This window comes from Taeniopygia guttata, chromosome 15 (assembly GCF_048771995.1).
Source record: "Taeniopygia guttata chromosome 15, bTaeGut7.mat, whole genome shotgun sequence".
Classification (NCBI taxonomy): Eukaryota; Metazoa; Chordata; class Aves; order Passeriformes; family Estrildidae; genus Taeniopygia; species Taeniopygia guttata.
In genome coordinates, this window is record NC_133040.1 from 5823518 (window position 1) to 5843739 (window position 20222).

Below are 20222 nucleotides of genomic sequence, written 5' to 3' on the forward strand. Positions count from 1 at the left end.
TGTACCTTCATTCCAGTCTCACAAATAACAGCCTCATATTCATCTCAGCCCCTGCCTTTATGATTTCATAAGCCTTTAACATATTTTCTCAGCCCCCTCCCCTGCAGGTGGAAGAGCCTCAGCCACTTTAATCTCTCTTAGTACATCACTGTTGCACTCTCTTGATCATAACCTCTGCCCTTCTCTTTACCTTCCCTGGCTCTGTTGTGCTGTTCTTTGGCATAGTGACGTCTCCCACTTGTAAGGCACAATCTGGGGGTACCAAGGTTTCTTACAGAAATCAAATTATTCTTATTCTTTCCTCCTGCCTTCACTTTTCATGAGGTTTTTTGTTTTTTTTCTTTCCTTTCAGATGGCCATTTCATAACAGTAAAGTAGCTAGGAGAATTTTTTCTAAAGTTTTCAACATTCGGGTTCTTGTGGCTCACTTGTTCACAAAGTCTGTTTGCACAATTTATTTTTTAGAAGTGGAACAGTTATGCTGCTTTAAAAAGTGGAAATGTGATAGAAAGTTATATTTGGCAGAGGGCAGGAATAAGTATCGTGTCCAATCTTTTGAAGATAAACAGTAAAACCTGCATTCTGGACACTCTTAAGTGTCAAGTAAAATAATGGATGCAACCTAGAAACCACACCAAAAGGCAAGTTTAAAAATGCAGAACCATCTTCCAAACTATGTAACAAATGGCCTGGATTTTGCTGCTGACAGAAGAGTATAAGGTATAATTGATGATATTCTGTCTGAAAAGAAATTCCTGCTGCTTCTCCAGGACTGTACAACAGTGTGTCCTGACTTGGTAAGTGGCACCCAGGTGAGATCCAGGACTGCAGTCCTTGGTCATGCACAAGATGCACAGAGTGTTGGCTCCATCAGATCTGCTCTGGATCCAGCCTAGCCCAGGCACTGGAAGAATCCAGGGCACTGGCAGCAGGTGTGTGAGATGTGCCCAGTTTTGTGTAAACTTCTCAAACACTGCTGTAATAAATTATTTCAACATTAAGTGTCAATTTGTGAGGACAGCTACACTCAACACCAACTAAGAGCTGGCTGGGCTGTTGTGAGTTATATTGTGGGTGGTATTTTTGTCTTGTTAAAGGAAATGTGGATTATTTTATAATTATCCCAGCTACTTCTGACACTCTCTTACAAGCCGTAAATTCATGGATTAAAATTACAGATAGTAATTTCAGAATTCCCTGTGGTGCTTCTAATACTCTCTGGTGTTTAATGGCTCTGTGTCTCAATGCAGGTATAGAAGAGGGACAGAATAATTCCATTTTGGGGAAAAATCTTCAGAGAACATGCAAAGACATATGGTAGTCTTGGAAAACTGTGCAGTCAAATAAAGATGAGCTGAAAATATAAATAGAGTTTTGGCAAATAAAGAAATCAAGATACTATCTGGAGCAGCTTGTTTTTCGTATTTGTAGACATCTGGATAATTAGTTGTAAGAACTCTTCTTCCAAGTTATCATGGTATCAGATTTAGATATCTCTATATTTCACAATCATAGAATCTGATCTAGTACTTTTATCAGATGTCAGCACTTTTAAATCTTCATCACCAGCATCCCACTTCAGCAGCACATCAAGAATCCTCAGAGAGCCTCTGCAGCAGCAGCTCCACTAAGGGGCTGAAAAGCACCCGGCAAACGCCAGGCTGGACTGGCGGTGGCCGTGGATGTTCTGCTCCTCACAGCGCGTTTCTGGCAGAGCTGGCGGCGGGGCTGCGGCCGGGCTGGGCTGCTCAAGGAGAGCCGGGCCAAGGGCGAGTTCATGAGACCAGCGGAGCTCTGCGGGTTCTGTGCTCTGGTGCCTCTTCGAAAATCGCCCTTCCCTCTCCCTCCTGAGTGTTTGAAGAAACGAAGAAGTAAAGCGTATGAAGGGCCCTGAAGAGGAGGTGGACTTGTTTGAGAAAGCCTGTCACTACAGGTGGCTGTCTCTTCCCCTCCGAGGAAGGCGGCACCAAATTTGGGGGATGCACAGTAAACAGAACACTTTTAAATCAGTGACTGGCGACTGACGAGCCGAGCCGGGCCGAGCACCCGCCCCGCCCCGCCCCAGGAAGCGCAGGGTTTAGCGGCCGGCCCGCGCCGCGATGCATTGTGGGGCGCAGCAGCAGAGCCAAGATGGCGGCCAGCAGGAGGCTGATGAAGGTAACAGCGCCGGGCAGGGCCGCCGGGCGGGCGGCTCCGGCTCCCGCGGCCGCCCCTCCGCCCCGGCCCCCTCCGGCAGCGCGGGGCCGCCTCCCGCACCGCGCCGCCCCGCCGGGGCGGCCTCTTCCGCGGCCCTCGGCGGCGCCCCGCGCCCGAGCGGCCGGAGCGGGAGCAGCCGGCAGTCGGGCCGCGGCCGTGAGGGGCCGCGCCGCCCCCCCCCCGGCGCCGCCGCCCCGCACCCCGGCAGCGCCCCGCGGCCCCGGCTGCCGCCCGGGGCTGGGCGGGGGCGCCGGGCGAGCGCCGCGGGCCGCCCCGACCCCCTCGCTCGGGGGGCTCCAGGGTGACTAAGCAAAGAGGAAGGGACGGGGGGAAGGAACCGCCGCCGCCCGGGGCCGGGGCATCCCCGGGGCGGCGGGAGGGCTCGGCGGCCCTGCCGGGGGAGGGCTCGGCGGGGAAGCGCCCTCTCCTCCATCCCTCCCTGCGGGGGAAGGTTCGCCGCTCCCCCGCGCTCGCCCCGGTGAGGAACCGTCCCCAGGCGCCCGGGATGAAATAATTTCGTTGTTTCGGAGAGTAACCTCTTCCTTGTATGAGTAAGAGGTTTATCGCACAGAAACATGGACCTGGGTTCAGAAGTTTCTTCATTCGCTGCGGACGTGGTAATGTTTTTGTCTTCACTTTTGTTTATTCTGAACCGTGGATGATACTTGGAAATGGAAACTGGGCCCCAGCTGGGCTTTAACCAAGAGCACGTATAGTTTATGGTTAAATACCGCTCGGGATTATGTTTCTCATTATTTTCTTTGAGGAGGAAGCTACTTCTTAGGAGGAAAATAGTAACCATTGCCCCCAAAGCACACAAATTTATTTTATGTGCTGTATATAATTGCCAGTTAACATTACAAACTGTAAGCAGCGAGGTTTGCCTAGGACACACTACATAGTGGCATAAAATTTATTAATCTGTAAAATGCTGTGGCAGATCCCAAATATTCATGCAAAGTGCCTGTGAGGAAATCAATGGACTTTGCAGGCCAGTTCTGGGAAATGGAGGGGAAAGACCCCCATGACTATTGAGCACTGTTTCAGCCTTATTTAAAAAACTTCCCCTGTGGGGTGCAGAATAACCCTGCACTGGGAATTAACAGATACTTGGGTGATTCTGTTAAACTTAATCCTTTAATACCAGTTTTACAGCTGCCTTCAAGGACGTGGACCCCCAGTAGGGCTGGGATTTCACCAGGACATGTTCATGGCCTGTCCTGAAGTTGCATTTCCTTCATGGGGCAGATATATGAATAACCATTATAACTTGGGTATTTTGTAGGAAACCAATAGCTCAGCAGTGCTTCTATAAGACTCATTTTGTTGGTTTAAACATTCTATGGAGCAATTAAATAGTAGATGGATTGTATGCAGTGTCATTCATATATATTAAAAATCAGTAGGCATAAACCTTTAATTGTCCTTAAGGATCCTGGTGAGATGGAATTCATTTTTTATTTCATTTTTGATAGCTCTATATTTTCTCAAGGTTTTAGTATCATAATCACCATGTCTGTTGCTTTATACTCAAATAAGGTTTGCCTTAGTTTCAGATGCAAAATTAAATGGTTGTTTACTGGTTTTGTAAGGCAATTTTTTGCCTGTTTTGAAATAATACATTAATTGTTCAAAAACATATCACTACTACTCTGGTAGGAATAGTATTTTTTTTCATTAATTTAAAATAGAAAATAAAAATCTGAAAGGCAAGAAAAATTTTTCTTAATATCTTCAGTGCCTCTTGCTTTTTAGCCCCCCCCTCCTCATTTTTACTATACTTCTGAAATATTAGTTAGCACCTCAGTCTTTCACTGAAATACACTAAAAAGGAGTTTTGATAATGACTTTATTTTCTAGAAAATTGGTGTGGCAGTTGTTTCTCGGAGGGAGTGGTGTGGGAATGAAGGAGACATTGATAACTTACCTCTTATATTTTCACTTTTGTTTTTGTTTCCTGATGTCTGCGGGTTGTTCACGTTTGTGTGGGTTTTCTGCAGTCCAAGAGCTGTGGGCTGCTGTGTCCCACAGCTTGCAGAGCTGTTAAATCAGCAGCTCCCTGCCCGCTCTGGGGAGTGGAGGCAGCCCCAAAGGCTCTGTTTGCCATTCATCTCGGCAGGAACAAAGTAGAGCTCTCGTAGGGGTGATGTCATCGGCATTGCTGCAGCATGATGTGAAGGTCCAGGCTCACATGTGTATCAACCTCATAGCACTGTTACAGTCCCAGATTCACAGGTCCATTTTGATTTAAAGTCTTTAATTATTGAAGTTTTGCAATTGGGAAGAGTCTTTGGGGTGTCTTTGGCAGGGTCTTGGAAGGATGAGTGATTATAACTAAAGGAAGTAGGGTTTTTCACTGTGTCAGTCAATTATCTTTGAAATAATTGGGGATAAGCATTAACTGTCTTTTCTTTGAGCTAAATAATCAAGCTTGTCTTTGATAAATGAGACTAAACCATAAACCTTTTAAAGTTATATAAAATTAAGCAATTCCTGTTTCCTTAAGGTCTTGCCAACATTTTGAAGTACTGCATTTTTTCTGGACTCAAGTCATGCATCATAGTTATTTGTATTAATCACCATGGCTCAAAGAGACTGGATGCAGTACATCCAGAATAACTCACTGTCTGCCTGTAGAAAACTGGGAGTCATGTCCACTGTGCAGGTGGGAATGGATGCCCTTTTCCAGTGGGAGAAGCCATTTGCATCTTCACTTCACAAACCTCTGTGTGAAACAAGCATTACAAATTTTGCCAATGTACTTGTGCCATTCAATTTTAAACATGAATTCAAGTCATAAAGACAACAAGACTGGCTTGTCATCTGAGAGTGTGTTTGAGCAAATCACCTTCCCTAGGCCAAAGACCTTGTTTATGGCCCCTTTTTGCTGGGCTCTATCCCATCAAGTAGTGCCACCTAGCCAAAGTCTTCTGCCCTGATTGACAGCAGCTCGGTGGAGGTGTGCCCTTCCAGGAGTGCACTTAGCGTAGCAAAAGCGTGAAATAAACATGGCTAGTGACTCATATTCCAGTGACATCTGAGGTGCAGGTTTGATCTGTGAGCCACCATTACACCCCTTCAAAGAGCCCCAGTCGTTGAATCCTGACTCCTTGTGAAATGTCACAGTCTTTGTCAAGGATGTGATGTTATGGACAGTCCACAGGGTTAGAACATACAAATATGGAGTGATTCTATTTAGGAGAGGATCTAAGGCTTCCCTTTGAAGGGGGTACTGGCCTTCATGGCCCTTTCTCATAGAAGGAAGATTGTCTCCAGGCTGTATGATGGGGAACACGGATCTCTTGGAGACTTCAAGGAAAGGCTCTGCACAGTTGCCACCTGCTAAGGTTAAAGCAGCTGCTCCCAGTGCTGGATCTGGGGCCGAGTGCTGTGGGGGGATGCAGAGGGAAGGCTGCTCTGGTGCTGGGCACTCGCAGTACTTGCAGGGGTAGCAGTGCCTGGTGCTGAGCTGCACCTCCCAGAGGCTGTCTGGGTGCTCCTGGGGACGGCTGTGCTGCCCCAGGTCTGCAGCTGGGCCCTTCCATGGTGACTGCCTGGGATGGAGCTCAGGTGTCTGTAAGATCCATGCTTTGGTTTCCTGGTTTTTAGATGTTCAAAAGTATCTTTAGCAATAGGAAATGAAAATGGATTTAAAGAGTAAATAACACTTTGCATAGGAAGTGAGATGTGTTTACAATTATTTTAATTTTATTGTTTTTACTCTGCTTCCATAGTTGCATAGTCAAACATTTATGCAACTGTTGAGCTTCTCCATGATAAAACACAAACATGGGACCACACCCAGGTAGGTGGCCTGCAATCTCCAGGATGCTGTGGTCCTGTAAACACTGTAGTGCTTTCAAACAAAGGGGTTTTAAACAACTCTGATATTTGAAAAATAATTCTGAATTGATCCAAACTTCAGATCTTAGTAACAATGGAAACACGGTTTTAAGCAACGTATGATTGTCCTTAGGCAGAAGTGAGAATATGATGCATTTTCCCTTTTTGAAACTGAGAATTGACAAAAGGATTTTTAATTAAATGAAAATACTTTGCCAAAAAGTAGAATTGCTCAGTCAATAAGACGTGAGTATACAGAGTTATAATGTTGCAAAGGAAACTTACTGCTGATTCTTAAAAGAACTAAATTCTATTTCTGTTTTTGGTTGGATTTGAGATGGATTTTTCTTTTGTGTGGTAGAATCAGATTTTAAGGTGAGACTTCTCTGTACTGTAAATCCAGAAAGTGAAACTGGCCAGTTCCTGTTCAGTGTTTTGGAGCCTGTTTGACTTATGGGCATTTTTTAGAGAATGTATTCATAAATAGATAAATATAAGTTGTAATAATGATTTAGGGTTATTTCAGGAGGCTTTTTGTTTTATTTGTGAATTTAATAGTATTCTGGGATTGATGCAGAACACTGAAGTAGGTATGAGCTCCTACACTTATTTCCATATTCTGGAATTGCACTCTTACCCGGATTTGCCTTCATTGCATTTTCCTATCTGGCTTGGGTTTTCAGAGAAGTCCCAAAACTTGAAAGATGTGTGGACAAAACAGTCACAGGTTTTTTAAAAGATTTAGCTACATTTTAAGCTGGTGCTGCTTTTCTTTCTACTTAAAAACACTTAATTTTTGATTTGAACAGCCCAAATGATTACACAGTATTGAAAATTACAATTTTAAACCTTTAGTGATTATATATGAGAAATAGTATGTACTTTTATGACTACCTTCAGCATTATATGCTTGAAGATGAGGTACCACCTCTGAAACAGTGTTTTCTCCATTTCATGTGCTGTGTATAACACTTTGTCTGAATGTTTCCAAATTACAAACATCGTCTCTCAAGAGAGCCCCATGAACTAAGACATTTCGGTTTTTCAAGTGGATAAACCAATGCACCAAGGTCACATGCAAGGTTGATAAAGGAGTGGGGAATGAAGATTGATCTAAATTCTTACTGCAGTCATCTAACCTTTAGTTATGCTCCTGTGCTCCTTTAATTATGTTACTTGACAAAATTAAGGGGTGGAGGACAAGAAAAGGAATTAATCTATTTAGTGTCTGCCTGGACTCGTAAATATTACTTTGAAATAAATACCCGGACTGTATCTTTTTACCCCATAGAGTAATTTTTGTCCCTTTGGAGTTGCTCAAGCCCATGTTAAAGGTATTGTTAGCTTTTAATCTGTGCTGCTGGGAAGTATTTAGCAGCTCATTCACTTTTTTAACAGTACTTTTACACTGCAGCGTCTGCCTCCCTAGCCCTGAGGCAGTTAGATCCTTATTATGGGGTTTGGCAGTTGCCAGAAGGAAAAAACCAAAACAACCTCCCCTCACACCCTTAAATTGTGAATGGTGAAGCTCTTACCACTCCGGAAAGCGCGGCTTGTGCAGGGTTCCACTGCCGTGGTGGGGACAGTAATGGGGGAAAAGCTGTTTGTAAAGGACTCCACCACGGGGCTGATTCATTTGGAGCGACACACATACATTTCTGAAACACTCCTAGTACAGGAAAAGTAATTTCTAGTAGAAGTTTCAATCTGTCTGAGCCCGGAGTTGAGGTGTGTGCCCTGCCAAGGTGGCTGGGCTGTCCCTGACCTCTGCAGTCCTGGCTCCGGGGCAGCCGCCTGTCCCTGGCGCAGCTGGCAGCTCCTCCCGCAGGAGAGGGCACGACACAGGCCTGACACACTCCCGTCATTACCGCGGCTTTGATTTTGGAAAAGTGGCTTCCTGCAAAGGCCTCACATGGCATTGCAAAGAGGAAAATGGCCTGAATAATTTTTGTCTAGTTCTTTAGTGGCTCTGTTTCATTCTCTCTCTCATATAGTGGGCTTGAGAAAAAGTGGGAAACAATTTGCCTGTTTATTTTAACCTTTCATTGCTGGCATACAAAGTTTTACAATTTTATAATTATCTCTGTATAGAATCTTTGGATTTCTAATTTTAACATCCAGTTTTTTTAAGCTGAATCTAACTATAAAATGTAGGTATTTTATTTTCCAGCAATGTGAAGCTATGATTTTCTAATTTGGTATATTGGTTTAATAACATACCTGAATTATAGAGTCATAATCCTTCATTTTTTTGCATCTGGACAATTGTTCTCTGGGCCAGCAGCAGTACAATGCTGTTGTCTGAACCTGGGACAAAAGCTCCTGCATGGAATCTGCAGTCCCACTGGGCATAATGTGGGAGATTTCTGTCATATGCATAATGTTTTTACTATAGTAACTAGCAAATAGTCAAAACCCATTTTTCTTGCCTTCTTTTAGAGTGAAGGCACTTGTGATGATGCACGTTTATTCATGCTTAAATACCTACTGCTTAATTAGCTTATTTTGTCCCCAGTGTTTGATGTGTTACATCTAGTGTGGAATGGAATTTATTCCTTTTACATGCTGTGGAGCACTGGTTTGCCAGGGCTCCACAGTTCTGTATGTGATGGGAGTGAGCAGCAAAACTCAGTTCAGAGCAAGCTCCTGGCCCTGTCAGGGCAGTCAGTGCAGGATCTGCCCGGCTCTCCCTGGGCTGCTGCTTTGTGCAGGAGCACTCAGAGTAAGGCACTGTGGGGATTTGCACTCTGAGCAATGGTAAAGTGCCTCTTAGAGCTGCAATCGTAAATGATATTTTCTTTTGAATATTTTGGTTTGCTCTCTATCCCTATAAATATGCTTCATGGGATTATTGGGGGGGGGGGGGTGTTTTCCTGCTCTAAGGAAATGGGATAATCCTCTTAGCTCTTTAAAAAAAACACCCAAACTGTCTGTGACATTGCATGAATTGAGCAGCAGTGGAATTTGGGGATTAATCAGTGGGTCTAGACTAAAAAGGCAGTGTTAGTGTCATGAAGATAGTGTTAGGCATCAATTCAGTATCCAAGCCTCCAAGGTTAAACTTCTGTGTTCAGAGTATGCTCTTGCTTTAGTAGGTGCAGTGGGTAGGAATATAAATGTTCATTTGCTGATATGTGGCTGTCGTGATTTTTGTTTCTTGTGCATTTGGAATTCTTGTTTCCCTTTGGGCTTGAATTTTATCATGATGCTGAATTTATGCAAGAGGTTACTGCAGGTATTAAATCTGCCAGTCAAGTGCAGAAAGGTTTGATGCAGGAGGAACGTAGAGCTATTTTAGAAAACAAACCATGGGACAGTACTTGTAGCTACAGCACTTGTAGCAGGAAAACTGATCTTTTTTGTTTTCCATTGTGTAGTGCCTTTGCTTGTAGTTGGTGGGTTTACCATAATTATATCCAGTCTAATTTTGCAAGACACCTGCACCCAGTGCAGAACTGAGCACTGTCAGAGCAACCCCAGTGCTGCTGTATAAGCAACATTTTTCCTATCCTATGCAGCCACCAGGCATGTGCTGCAGTTTTGAAAGCACTGAGAAACTTTTATGTTTTACTGTGGATGACTTTTGAATTCGTATTTCATTAAATTCTCTTTAAAGATAAAATGGCAGAGTTCAACCATAAAGGACTGTAATTGTTGTGGAGGAAATAAAAGTGGAACTTTTGAGGTGTTTCTTTTTAGGTCTTATGAAATACTTCAGGAAATAGTTCCTACAGTAGGGCTTATATGTAATTTTAAATATAAAAATGCTGAAATACTGATTTTAGTGATACCTGGTTCATGAACTGATTGAAAATAGTTTTACTGGTGCAGAAAGATAACCTTGCTCAAGACTGATACTGCTTTAAAGAGAGGAATCCTAGTGTGTACTGTGAGCTTTGAGATACTAAATAGAGAGAAAGCTGAATCTTTTCAAGTTACTGCTCTAAACAAGGTTTGATTGATATTTTTCTGGGTTTGGATCAATTTAAGCTGTTAATGCAGGAACTTGCTCATTTTCAGTTGAAATAACTGGCCTGTTCATTGGTTTTATCCCTGTTTAAAACTATTATGAAATAGTTCTTCCAAATCACTGTTCTCCTTCACACAAGTCCTAAGTTGCATTTTATTTCTGCACCTCGCAGTATTGTCAATAGTCTGTTAACAAAGGCACTGATTTACATTTCAGATAGAAAAACATTTTAAAATGTAGTTTTTTAATACTTCTGCTTCATTATGTCTATAATGATGTTAATAACAAGACATTTTTGCATTTTCCTCATATATCGGAAAATAAGGGTTTTAGTATCTTGTCTCAGAGAATTTTACTTTTTACAGGTGCAAAATTTTATTTCTTGTTTGTGTGTGTTGCCACACCACTAATTAAAGAAAACCACATTGACCTTTAAGCATTTTGAAAAAATAAATGTGAGCATCTTGCTTAATACAGTTATTAACTTATGCTTAACACTTTGCTTTGCTTTTCAGGAGCTTGAAGAAATCCGCAAATGTGGAATGAAAAACTTCCGTAATATCCAGGTTGATGAAGCTAATTTATTGACCTGGCAAGGGCTTATTGTTCCTGTGAGTATAGACTACTCCTTATAAGCTTTAAAATAAAATGAGGATCATTTGTATCTCATAAATCCAGAACTCAGTAGTGCTGCTGGTGACCATGAAATAATTCCTTATTGTAGGCCTGGGCTGACACTGGGCTGCTGGGAGAGGTGTTGGAAGGGGAAGCAGTGAAGTTTGGTTTTACATTAAGCTAAAGTACAAAATCTACGTGATTATGGGATAAAGAAAGGCAATAGGAAATACTTTTACTCCTTGATATGTACTTTTTTTCATTTACTGGGTTTATTACTAGGATAAAACTGAGTATTGGGAAAAATTCAATGCAAGGAAAAGGTTTGGATTTTCTGAAGCGGGCTCTTTAAAAGAAAGTAGTATCTTTAGTTAGGCATTAGTTAGTGCCAAAATAAACTTATTTCACTTAATTTGTTTAAAAGCAGTCTTCTTAGGGAATGCTTGACTGAAGTAGATAACCATTTTATTAGTCAAATAGAGAGGGATTTGTTACTAAGGGGAAAGCAGGAAATGTGATGTGTTGGTTTCTTGGTTGAAAGTCACTCGGATTTTCACCTCTTGTATTTCCCACAGCTGTGGCTGTGGCAGTGGGGAATGGCTGGCTTGGTTCTAAGAGCTATTTTTAGTCTGCAGCAGTCGGGGATGGGCCATGGGGGCAGCAGTTGTGGTTTTCTGGGTGGTGTCAAAAAGCCTCCCCAGCCAGTGTAAGTCTGACTTTTTATTATATGAGTAAGACTTTGAGACATCTCTGTGGCAGTGCCTCTGCCTCGTTAGTCAGAGGCTGCTCTGGAGCTCACATGGCACAGGCTGAGGTAATGGCTGGGTGTTTGCTCTTTAAATGCTGTGGAATACATCAAGTTTGCTGTTTAATACGTGCCTGCAAGTGACTCCTTGGAGTGGCTGACACTACTCCTGCAAGCACAGCAAGCGGCATCTGACACTGAAATTTGACAGAGCTGAGGAACAACTCGCTTTAATCAGTCACTTTGTGGTTCATGTGTAACAGTTTAGTGCTTTGAAAATACTTTGAAGCAGTGTAAGGTTGGTAAATATGACTAATAAAACAAAACAAACAAAATACTTGTTTACTCCTGTTAAGATTAGGAGTGTGTGCTGTACAGAAGCTGTTTTTAACAGTTTCTGCTCGACAGAGGATGAGCGTGGTGTTTGTTTTGCAAAGCTTTGCAGCATCACAAATGTTTAAATGTTGGTGCAGTGAACTGTGCTCCAGACCTGCCTTTTGCTTTGTAATATGTCCTGTTACAGGAGAAACAGCCTCAAATTCACTGCTGGTATAGTTAAAGGAGAATTTTGTTAAGAAATTACACTTCCTATAGTAATTTCAAATTTGTTGTTTGTGTTCAAAGAGTAGTGTAAGTTTTTATTCTGAGGTGATGCTATAGATGTTTTAGTGTTACTGTCTCATTAGATATTTTTGGTACCAGAGTTGATGGTTCATAAATGCAAAACATGAGCTCATTGAAAGTTGAACTTTTTTCTCTGTGTTTTTGCTTCACATGCTGTTTCTGTTTTAGCAAATGTTCTTGTTTAGGGTTTATATACATACTTCAGTAGGACTAACCAGTTACTGATTATTAAATGCTATAACTGGGCATTTCTTGGTCAGCTGCTTAATGAAGGTGTGAAAGATAATAGTTATTTTTAATAGTGTTCATACACAATTACTGTGAAAGATAATGTAAAGGTGAGCAGTAAAGCTCACCTTTAAAAAAAAGCTCTTGTTTGTAACATATTTTGTTCTTCAGAAGAAATGTTAGTTTTTAAGGGTGTTCACTCAATTGAGAAGCAAATTGAAGATACCTGGTCAACTTCTTTTCCTGTTCTACATTGTAGAATGCAGTAGTTTGTGTCCTGTGGGTGGCCAAGGTACACTATTTGTTTGATTTCAACATCAAAAGAAGACTATGTACCCGGGTTCCTTGTTCATGTAAGAGGCACAGTGAAGAAAATTGATGTTTTTAAGGCAGGTCACTTCTCATGTCAGTTCACTGAACGTCCTCACAAATAACAGCACATGTTAGAGGCAAGAACAATTGAGCTATGGGGGTAGAGGGCAGTGACTGCCTGTCACCACCACCACCACTGCTGTAGTTGCCTCTCCCTCTGGGAGAAACTGTGCTGTATTTCTTACAAACACACAACCAAATTATTCACATGGATAACCCTAAAATTAAATGTTTTCTGTCGACAAATATTTTAATAGAACACTGCCCACCCCCAAGTATTGATAAATTATGGACTGGAACTGATTGCAGGGAAGGGTCTGGTTGCTAATGAAGAATGTGTGTGATTATACTTTACACCAACTGGAGACTCTCACCCTTTGATTCTTGTTCTCAGAGTGTTTGGAAAAGCTTCATTCTATAGTTACTGTTTTCAGCGCAGAATGGTACTTTCATAGGCTTTAAATGTAGGAGTGGTTTATTTTGTTCTGCCTCTCTTGTGCAGTATCTGAAGCATTAGTATCAATAGTCTAACAGGTTTTTCTAAGTGAAATTCTGGGCATTGTTTTTTCTGTTTCAGCATGAAAAACTGCTTTGCTCACTTCACAGTTCTCTCATCCTGCTCCTTCAAAACTGATCTGATAAGAGTGGGTGCTAAAACTGCATACAAATTCAGAATGTTCTCATCAGCAAACACAGTGAATATCTATCTTTAGTACCAATGAATGCTCAGCAGATTTTTGTGTAGTCAGCACAAAAACATTCTCGAAACATTTAGGGAGATCTGGCAAACCAAATTGCTTTGCTGTTCATGCCACCATGTTGTGAGACACACAGAATAACTGTTCAGAAAGCCACTTCCTTTATCAGGCTTGCTGTTTGTGTCTTAGAAAGGTTTTACTGTGTTTTTTGAAACACAAAGCTGGGAATAAAATGACTTACTAGAGAGGGCCTTGGGTTGGATGTAAATGGAGCTGAATGCTTTCTTATAGAAATGTCAGAAATGCAGGGCAATGGCAACCTGCTTTATCCAGGGTGGATGCAAAAGTGCAGGCTGTATTGCCTCTCACATGGGTTTTGATGTCTTCTGACACATAAACCTGGCAGTAGTTGATAGAAAATGCCTTTCAAAGAGGTAATTCAATAGATCAATGAAATCCAAGTCTGTGCTATGCTGCTTTCACTTGTGTCCGTTAGCATGTGCCACATTGTTGACATTCTGCCTTCTTGTTGTAGGACAATCCTCCATATGATAAAGGAGCCTTCAGAATTGAAATCAACTTCCCAGCAGAATATCCATTCAAACCTCCTAAGATCACATTTAAAACAAAGATCTATCATCCTAACATCGATGAAAAGGGGCAGGTTTGTCTGCCAGTAATTAGTGCTGAAAACTGGAAGCCAGCAACCAAAACTGACCAAGGTAGGACTTTGTGTGGAGAAAGAACTTGGTATTGAGAAACTTTGCAGAGTGTTGACTTGTCAGTTTCCCAGTGCTCCGAGGGTATAGTCATTGTAAGGTTTGTGTCGTGAATCCTGTGTGTTGAGCACAGAGTACAATTTGTGAAACTCATTTTGTTACTGGAATGGGAGGTACTGGCACTGAAGTGGCATTTCCACCTCCAGGAAACCACAAAACTCTTGATGACTAAGGAGTTTATTGAGGAAGTGTCCTCAGCATACTTTAAAATTTTGCTGGTAGTTTATGTGGGGTTTATTCTGTGTTTCTTTTTAAACAGTAACTTTTGAATCCAAAGGTGTTCAGTAAATTCCTGGATGTTTGAAAGAAAGGATCTAAAACCTCAAAGCTTTGTATATTTTATAATCTGCCATGTGGTTCATTGATTTGAACATATGGCTTGAAATATCATGGGAGTCATAAACAAAATCTGAGATAATATTACAGATTAACTTGTAGGTCTTAACAGATCATTGCTGTCAGGCTTGCTGTGTAGAGTGTCTTTGAGAATGTAAATATTATAAAGAAAAAAGTTTTGTCAGGTTCTGTGGCAGACCTAAGTGTAACATAAGTAAGGCTTTTTCCTGTTGTTGGTTGCATGAATTGTTTGGGTTAGAACTTTGTTATCTGGCAGGTAATGATTAGTTGAGTATTAAGCTTTTGTTATTATACATATAGAAAGCAAACATCCTTGCAAAAAATGCTTGTTTTTTAAGAGTATTATTTCAAATGAGCAGCAGTTTAGGGCAGTGCTAGAGCTTCAGTGACAGTGAAGTATCTTGTTCCATAAAAAAAAAATACTTCTCCCTTCCAGGCTCTTCTTAAAGGTTATTTTCACATGATCTGTGTTTCTGTACTTAAGATATCTTTTTTCTGTTTATCCCTGCATACTAAAGAAAGTACTTCTCAAGGACAAAACAAGAAAATCGTAGTTGTTTTAGAAGAGATGAAAAGCTGAATGTTGGTGACAATGGAGGTGGCAGCAGAAAGAACCTGTGAAATAGGACAGCAAAGATCTTAGGTTTGCTGTAGATTTATCCCTGATTGTACAGGACAAAGACTCTCAGGAGAAAGGAGATGGAAAGAACATGTGGAAGGTTTCTGTTCTGTTCCACACCTGAGCAGCTGTCTTGGTGCTGTCAGCCTTTGTGAGTTTACTAAAGGACTCACCTGTCTCTACCCAGCCTGAAAAACAAGCTGTCATTAGCTGGAACTACTGAAACGCTTGTTTGCATGCAGAAAATAGTCAGTGTCTCCCTGAGAAGTAGGGAAACTTTTATCTGAAAGAGTGAATAAAAGCTGTGCTAAAATCAGAATTCTGAACCAATCCTGGCTATCAAAATATTGCAAATCTCTCATGGTCTGCTGTGTTGTGGTTTTTTTGTTTGTCTTAACTCTTTCTTCAAGTTGTTTTAGTGTCAACATCTGTTGCTATTACATGATTGTATGAACCTGTGACAATGCTACTAAAGCCCTGCTTAAATGTCTACTCCTTTTCCTTCAGATTTCTTCACTGAAAAATCAATCCTAGCTTTTCTCAGTGAAATAACATGACATCATCAGTACAGCATCAAAGTGATTGGTTTTGTTCATGCAGGTGTCAGACAAGTGATGTGATAAAGTTCATCATAAATCACTAACTTACCTTTTGCATACTAAATGTGCATCTTACTGCTGCACTTTTTGTTAATTTATACTTAATATTAAAAAATAACTGTTAATGGCAGGATAGTTTTCAAAACTCTGTAGTTATTGAGACAGCTCCTGTTCTGCCAGGCCTGTTTTTTCTGGCTTTTTACTGTTGCTAAGGTTATTGAAGACCCATTTTCTCTGTAGTGTTTTTGCAAGCTTTGCTCAGTGAGAAGGGATTGCCACTCAGTGTTTCTGCTGTTTTCATCAATGTGATGGCACTTGTAAGGCCAGGACTGGTGAGTTACTGTGAAGGAAGATGGTATCAATTCTGCATTTCTTAGATAGTTTGTTGCAGTATAAACTTGGATTTGTGGTAAGAAATGCTCCTGTTTAGCAGTTTAGAGATAAATGTCAGATTTGAGCGTTGCTTTGAGTATTTGTTTTGAGGTTTGTTCATGGTTGGAAAAGACTGAGATCAATGCCCCAAACAAAGTCACTCTGGTGTTCCAACATCTGCGGGAGTGACCATCATTGTATGAGCTTGCATTCCTGCCCAGAGAAACATGTAGCAGTAAATGGCACTGTGGGCTGTGCGGTTTGCTGTGTAAATGTCAGGTGCACTTCCATTCCCTGAAGAATGTCTTGTCTTTGGAAAGCGACAAGGACAATGGTGACATTGCTGTGGGCACCTTGCCACTCTCACCCCGTTGTTTGCCCAGTACATCTCCACTGGTGCCTGCCTTGGGAAGTTGAGAGTAAAGGGAAGACATTCCTGCTGTTCATAAGAAAAGTAAGAATCATAGGGAAATAAAGGTGGAAAAAAGGGTTTCCAGAAGAGGGCCAGTCACAGCTGCATCCCTGTGACAGGTGTTGGGAAATGCTTCATGGTGCAAATTCCATCTTTACCAAATCCCTTCAGTGAACCTGCCTGAGAACTTTGATTCATTCTCAGCCATAGGAGAGGATTTTAGATGGGCTGCCAATTGCATGGGAGATAATATGTAGTGCACTTTAGTCTCTATTCATGTTGATTTTGTTTACAAATACGATTTTTCTGGTGTTCATTCAAGGTCATTGAGCTAAATCTTGGCATATCACTGCAGCTTACTCACGCCCTGCGCTTGAAAAGGCCTGAGATTTATGGGGATGTATTTAAATGCAGCTAAAGCTCTTTCCTTACAGGGGAATTTTGCTTACATTTTGATTTTGAAAAATTAACCATCTAAGTGTCTGACGGTATTTATACTTCTTTTGACAGTAATCCAGTCCCTCATAGCACTGGTGAATGATCCACAGCCCGAGCACCCCCTCCGGGCTGACCTAGCTGAAGAATACTCTAAGGACCGTAAAAAATTCTGTAAGAACGCTGAAGAGTTTACAAAGAAATATGGTGAAAAGCGACCAGTGGACTAAAATCTGGCACAAGTGCTGTCAGCAACCTATGATAGAAGATCGGAGCAGTGCATTTGAGACACCCCGTAAAGCAGGACTCTATGGAAAATTGACAAGTGCCACCTTTCGGTGTGAACTTGTGGCTGTTACTAACTTTCTACAGTTTTCTTAATCAAAAGTGGGCTAGGTAACCTGTAAAGAAAGGATTAAAATTTAAGATGTTCTAGTTCTGCTTTCTTTGTTTAAAAATCACTGCTTCAATATACTTTAAAGTATGCTGTTTTCTTTTTCTTGTCAGAATTTATCAAAAATATCTTAGACTTATATTCTGCCCTTAAATTGAAAAGGTTGTGGCTGTCATTTCTTATTTTTCCTTGCAGTTCCCACTATCTTGAGTTTATTCATTGAATTTTAACCCCCTCCTCAAAGTGATGTCTTAGGAAAAATATCCCAGTTCCGGCAGAAAATGATTGAGTGTTTGGCAGTTTCGTTTACCTTTCTTTCTAAATGTTGCACTGTGCTTTGTGGGACTTGTTGCAAGTTCCCCTGAACTTCAGTTTGTAACATAATAAACAAAATCCAACCCACAAAACCAATCAGAAATAATGTCTGGGTCTGATGTAAATCTGGCCAATGTCTATTAAATGGGGAAACCCAAGTTTTTGTGTGCATCATTGAATTAGAATATGGCTTGTGTTCTGCTCTCAGAAAATTTTGGAAAAAATCTGTAGCAAACAAGTAGTAGAATGTGATTGCAAACTTCCTTCACTTCTCTCTTTAATACCTATGCAGAGTAGTGGGAAACATGCACAGAACAACATTGCAACCAATCCAGGAGAGTTCCAGAAATCGGGGACCAAGAGGTACCAAAGTGACAAACTGTCTCTTTGAGTTTAAAATCATTATTTTGGAAACGTTAATTTTGAATTCAAGAACTAAATCTGACAGCACTGCTGTCCTCTCTGAATGTTTTCCCTCAGAATGCGTCAGGAGCATCTGTGTTTGTGGGACGGCCGTCGAGCTGTTCCCAGCCCCAGCACTGCTGCGAGGCCAGGCCTGAGCAATAAGGTGTGACAGAGAGTGCTGGGCTGCTGCTGCTGCTGTGTTCAGCCACAGGGCAGGGCTTTAGTGAGTGTTCAGTGTCAGGGCAGCTTCATCAGCCTCATGGGGCTGAGCTGTCCCGGGGCACTCCTGCGCCTGCTGAAGGAAAGGAAAGGGACCCCTTTCTGTTCAGAGCTGAGCATCATTTGCTGTATCTCTGCTGCTTCTGCTGCCTTTCCTCCTCAGCCTGGAGCGTGATCCTAGCTCCACTCTTTGTCAAACTGCCACACAGTCAACCTGATGTCTCCCTTTCTGCAGCTGGGGTCTGCTACTGAGTGAATGGATTATTTCCAGAAATCCATCGGTATCTGGGAGCACATATCATTTCAATGTGCAGGAAGCTGAGGTGAAAAAACCCTGACACTTAGGTGGTTGCCTGTACTCCTAAATTCAGTTTTAATACAGCCTCTGCCTTTGCAACCTTTCGGAACTAGTGTGTCAAGCAGTAGATCTCTCTTGGTTTTAATGTCTTGTGTATTTGCTATTTCCTTATTCGTCCCTCTCCTCTGGCTTTTATTTCCAATTTAGTGTAAACAATGACAGCCCAGTACCTCACCTCTGTTGAAAGTAAATTTTTTTATGAGTTAGGGAGCTAAGAAATTTTATGTTTAAGTGTTCTTAGACAGATTCTTTGGCAGGTAAATAAAGTTAAACCACATTCACCTTATTTACGGAAACTTGCATTTCCTAAGTGTTTTCAGGCTTGTGAGAGCACGATTACCAAATTTTCACATCTTTGTGTCTTCATTTGCAGAAAGTTGGTACTGATTTTGTTTCATTTACACTCACTCAGATTCATAATAAAATAATGCCAAATTATCTGTCAAACTGAAGTGTGTAACTTCTGCATCACCTGAGTCACTGTACCTTTGATCATGTCTGTCGGCATGGAAACTTACCATTCTCTAAATTTTATTTGAAACAAAACTGTAGCACTAGTTTGCTGCCCTTGTTGCTACTCAGTAGTTACTCTGTGGTTGTAAAGCCTCTCAGGTCAAAGACTGCGCCTGCCTGCCTGCCTGGCTGTGATCGGATGCGGCGGGACGGGACAGACGGGCTGTGCCATCGCAGGAGCTCCGGCTGGGCCGCACCGGCCGCTCCCATCCAGCTGCAGAGGTCACACGAAGACAGATCTCGCTATCAGTTCTCTTGGTGTGTTCTTCATAGTCCAATTACTAACCTGTGAGACGTGTAAACAAAGTGCTGGCGCGTGTCTGGGGCAGCCTCTGAACAAAGGGATCTGGCACCTGTGTGGCTGAAGGCTGAGGAGGAGAAATCCAAGTATGAAGTCCTATGATAACTCAGGAAATCAAGCTCTTGTTCTCTCTGGTTCCCTAAGCCATGCTGAATTTTAAACGTGCAGTTGAACATCCACAATGAAAGCAGCGCACTGGTGAAACTACACCCAGGAGTACTGGTATAGGCTTTCTGCAAGTCCATTCTGCTACCCTAATAAAAATTGCTCTCAAAGGCTTTGTGGCATGGTTTTATTTTCACAGAGGTCTGGGAATTAACTGGGATTGTAGTAGTGTTGTAATTTCAACTTGGACTCAGAAATTTTCTTTTCTCCCTATATTTTATGCAATTGAAAGTTCCCTATTGAGTAGTCTTTTAGTAGTTCATTATTAATTTTTTTAATTAAACGTAAATTTGGGTTTAATGCTCTTCATTTAAAAATAATGAATTTACAAATTCTGTTTTTCACTGTACAGTGCTTGGGTAAAAGCTACCCTCAGGTCTTCAGTGCTCAGCTGCGAGTGAATGCATGCAAAATTCCACAGGTGTGTAACGTCCTGATGATACCGGGTGCGATCAGAGCCAATCCAGCGCTTAGAACACGGAGCAGTTTAAATGTTTACAGTAAGGTTTAAAAGTATCCGTGAGGACGCGGTGACAGTTCCGTACCCGGTGGAGCTCTGCGCCCCGGCAGCGGCTGCAGTGCGGCCCGGCGGGCACGGGGCGGCGCTGTCCGGGGCGCGGCTCCGTCCCGGTGACCCCCGGGCAGCAGCACCGGGAGCGGCTTCGGGGCCGGTGCACCGCCGGGGAAA

At 42.0% G+C, this 20222-nt stretch overlaps 1 protein-coding gene across 2 annotated transcripts; it reads left to right on the forward strand.

The window, feature by feature from the left end:
- The first annotated feature begins 2030 nt into the window (after positions 1 to 2030).
- Positions 2031 to 19644, forward strand: UBE2L3 (ubiquitin conjugating enzyme E2 L3). Of its 2 annotated transcripts, none has more exons than XM_030285749.4 (4): positions 2031 to 2157; positions 10525 to 10620; positions 13827 to 14013; positions 16940 to 19644. In XM_030285749.4, exons 1-4 carry the CDS (start codon positions 2131 to 2133, stop codon positions 17092 to 17094), a joined length of 465 nt encoding a protein of 154 aa, XP_030141609.1. In that variant the 5' UTR covers positions 2031 to 2130; the 3' UTR covers positions 17095 to 19644. The 2 variants fall into 2 exon arrangements, with proteins under 2 accessions (XP_030141609.1, XP_012433573.1); XM_012578119.5 differs by lacking the exon at positions 2031 to 2157 and adding an exon at positions 2671 to 2813.
- Positions 19645 to 20222: the final 578 nt, after the last annotated feature.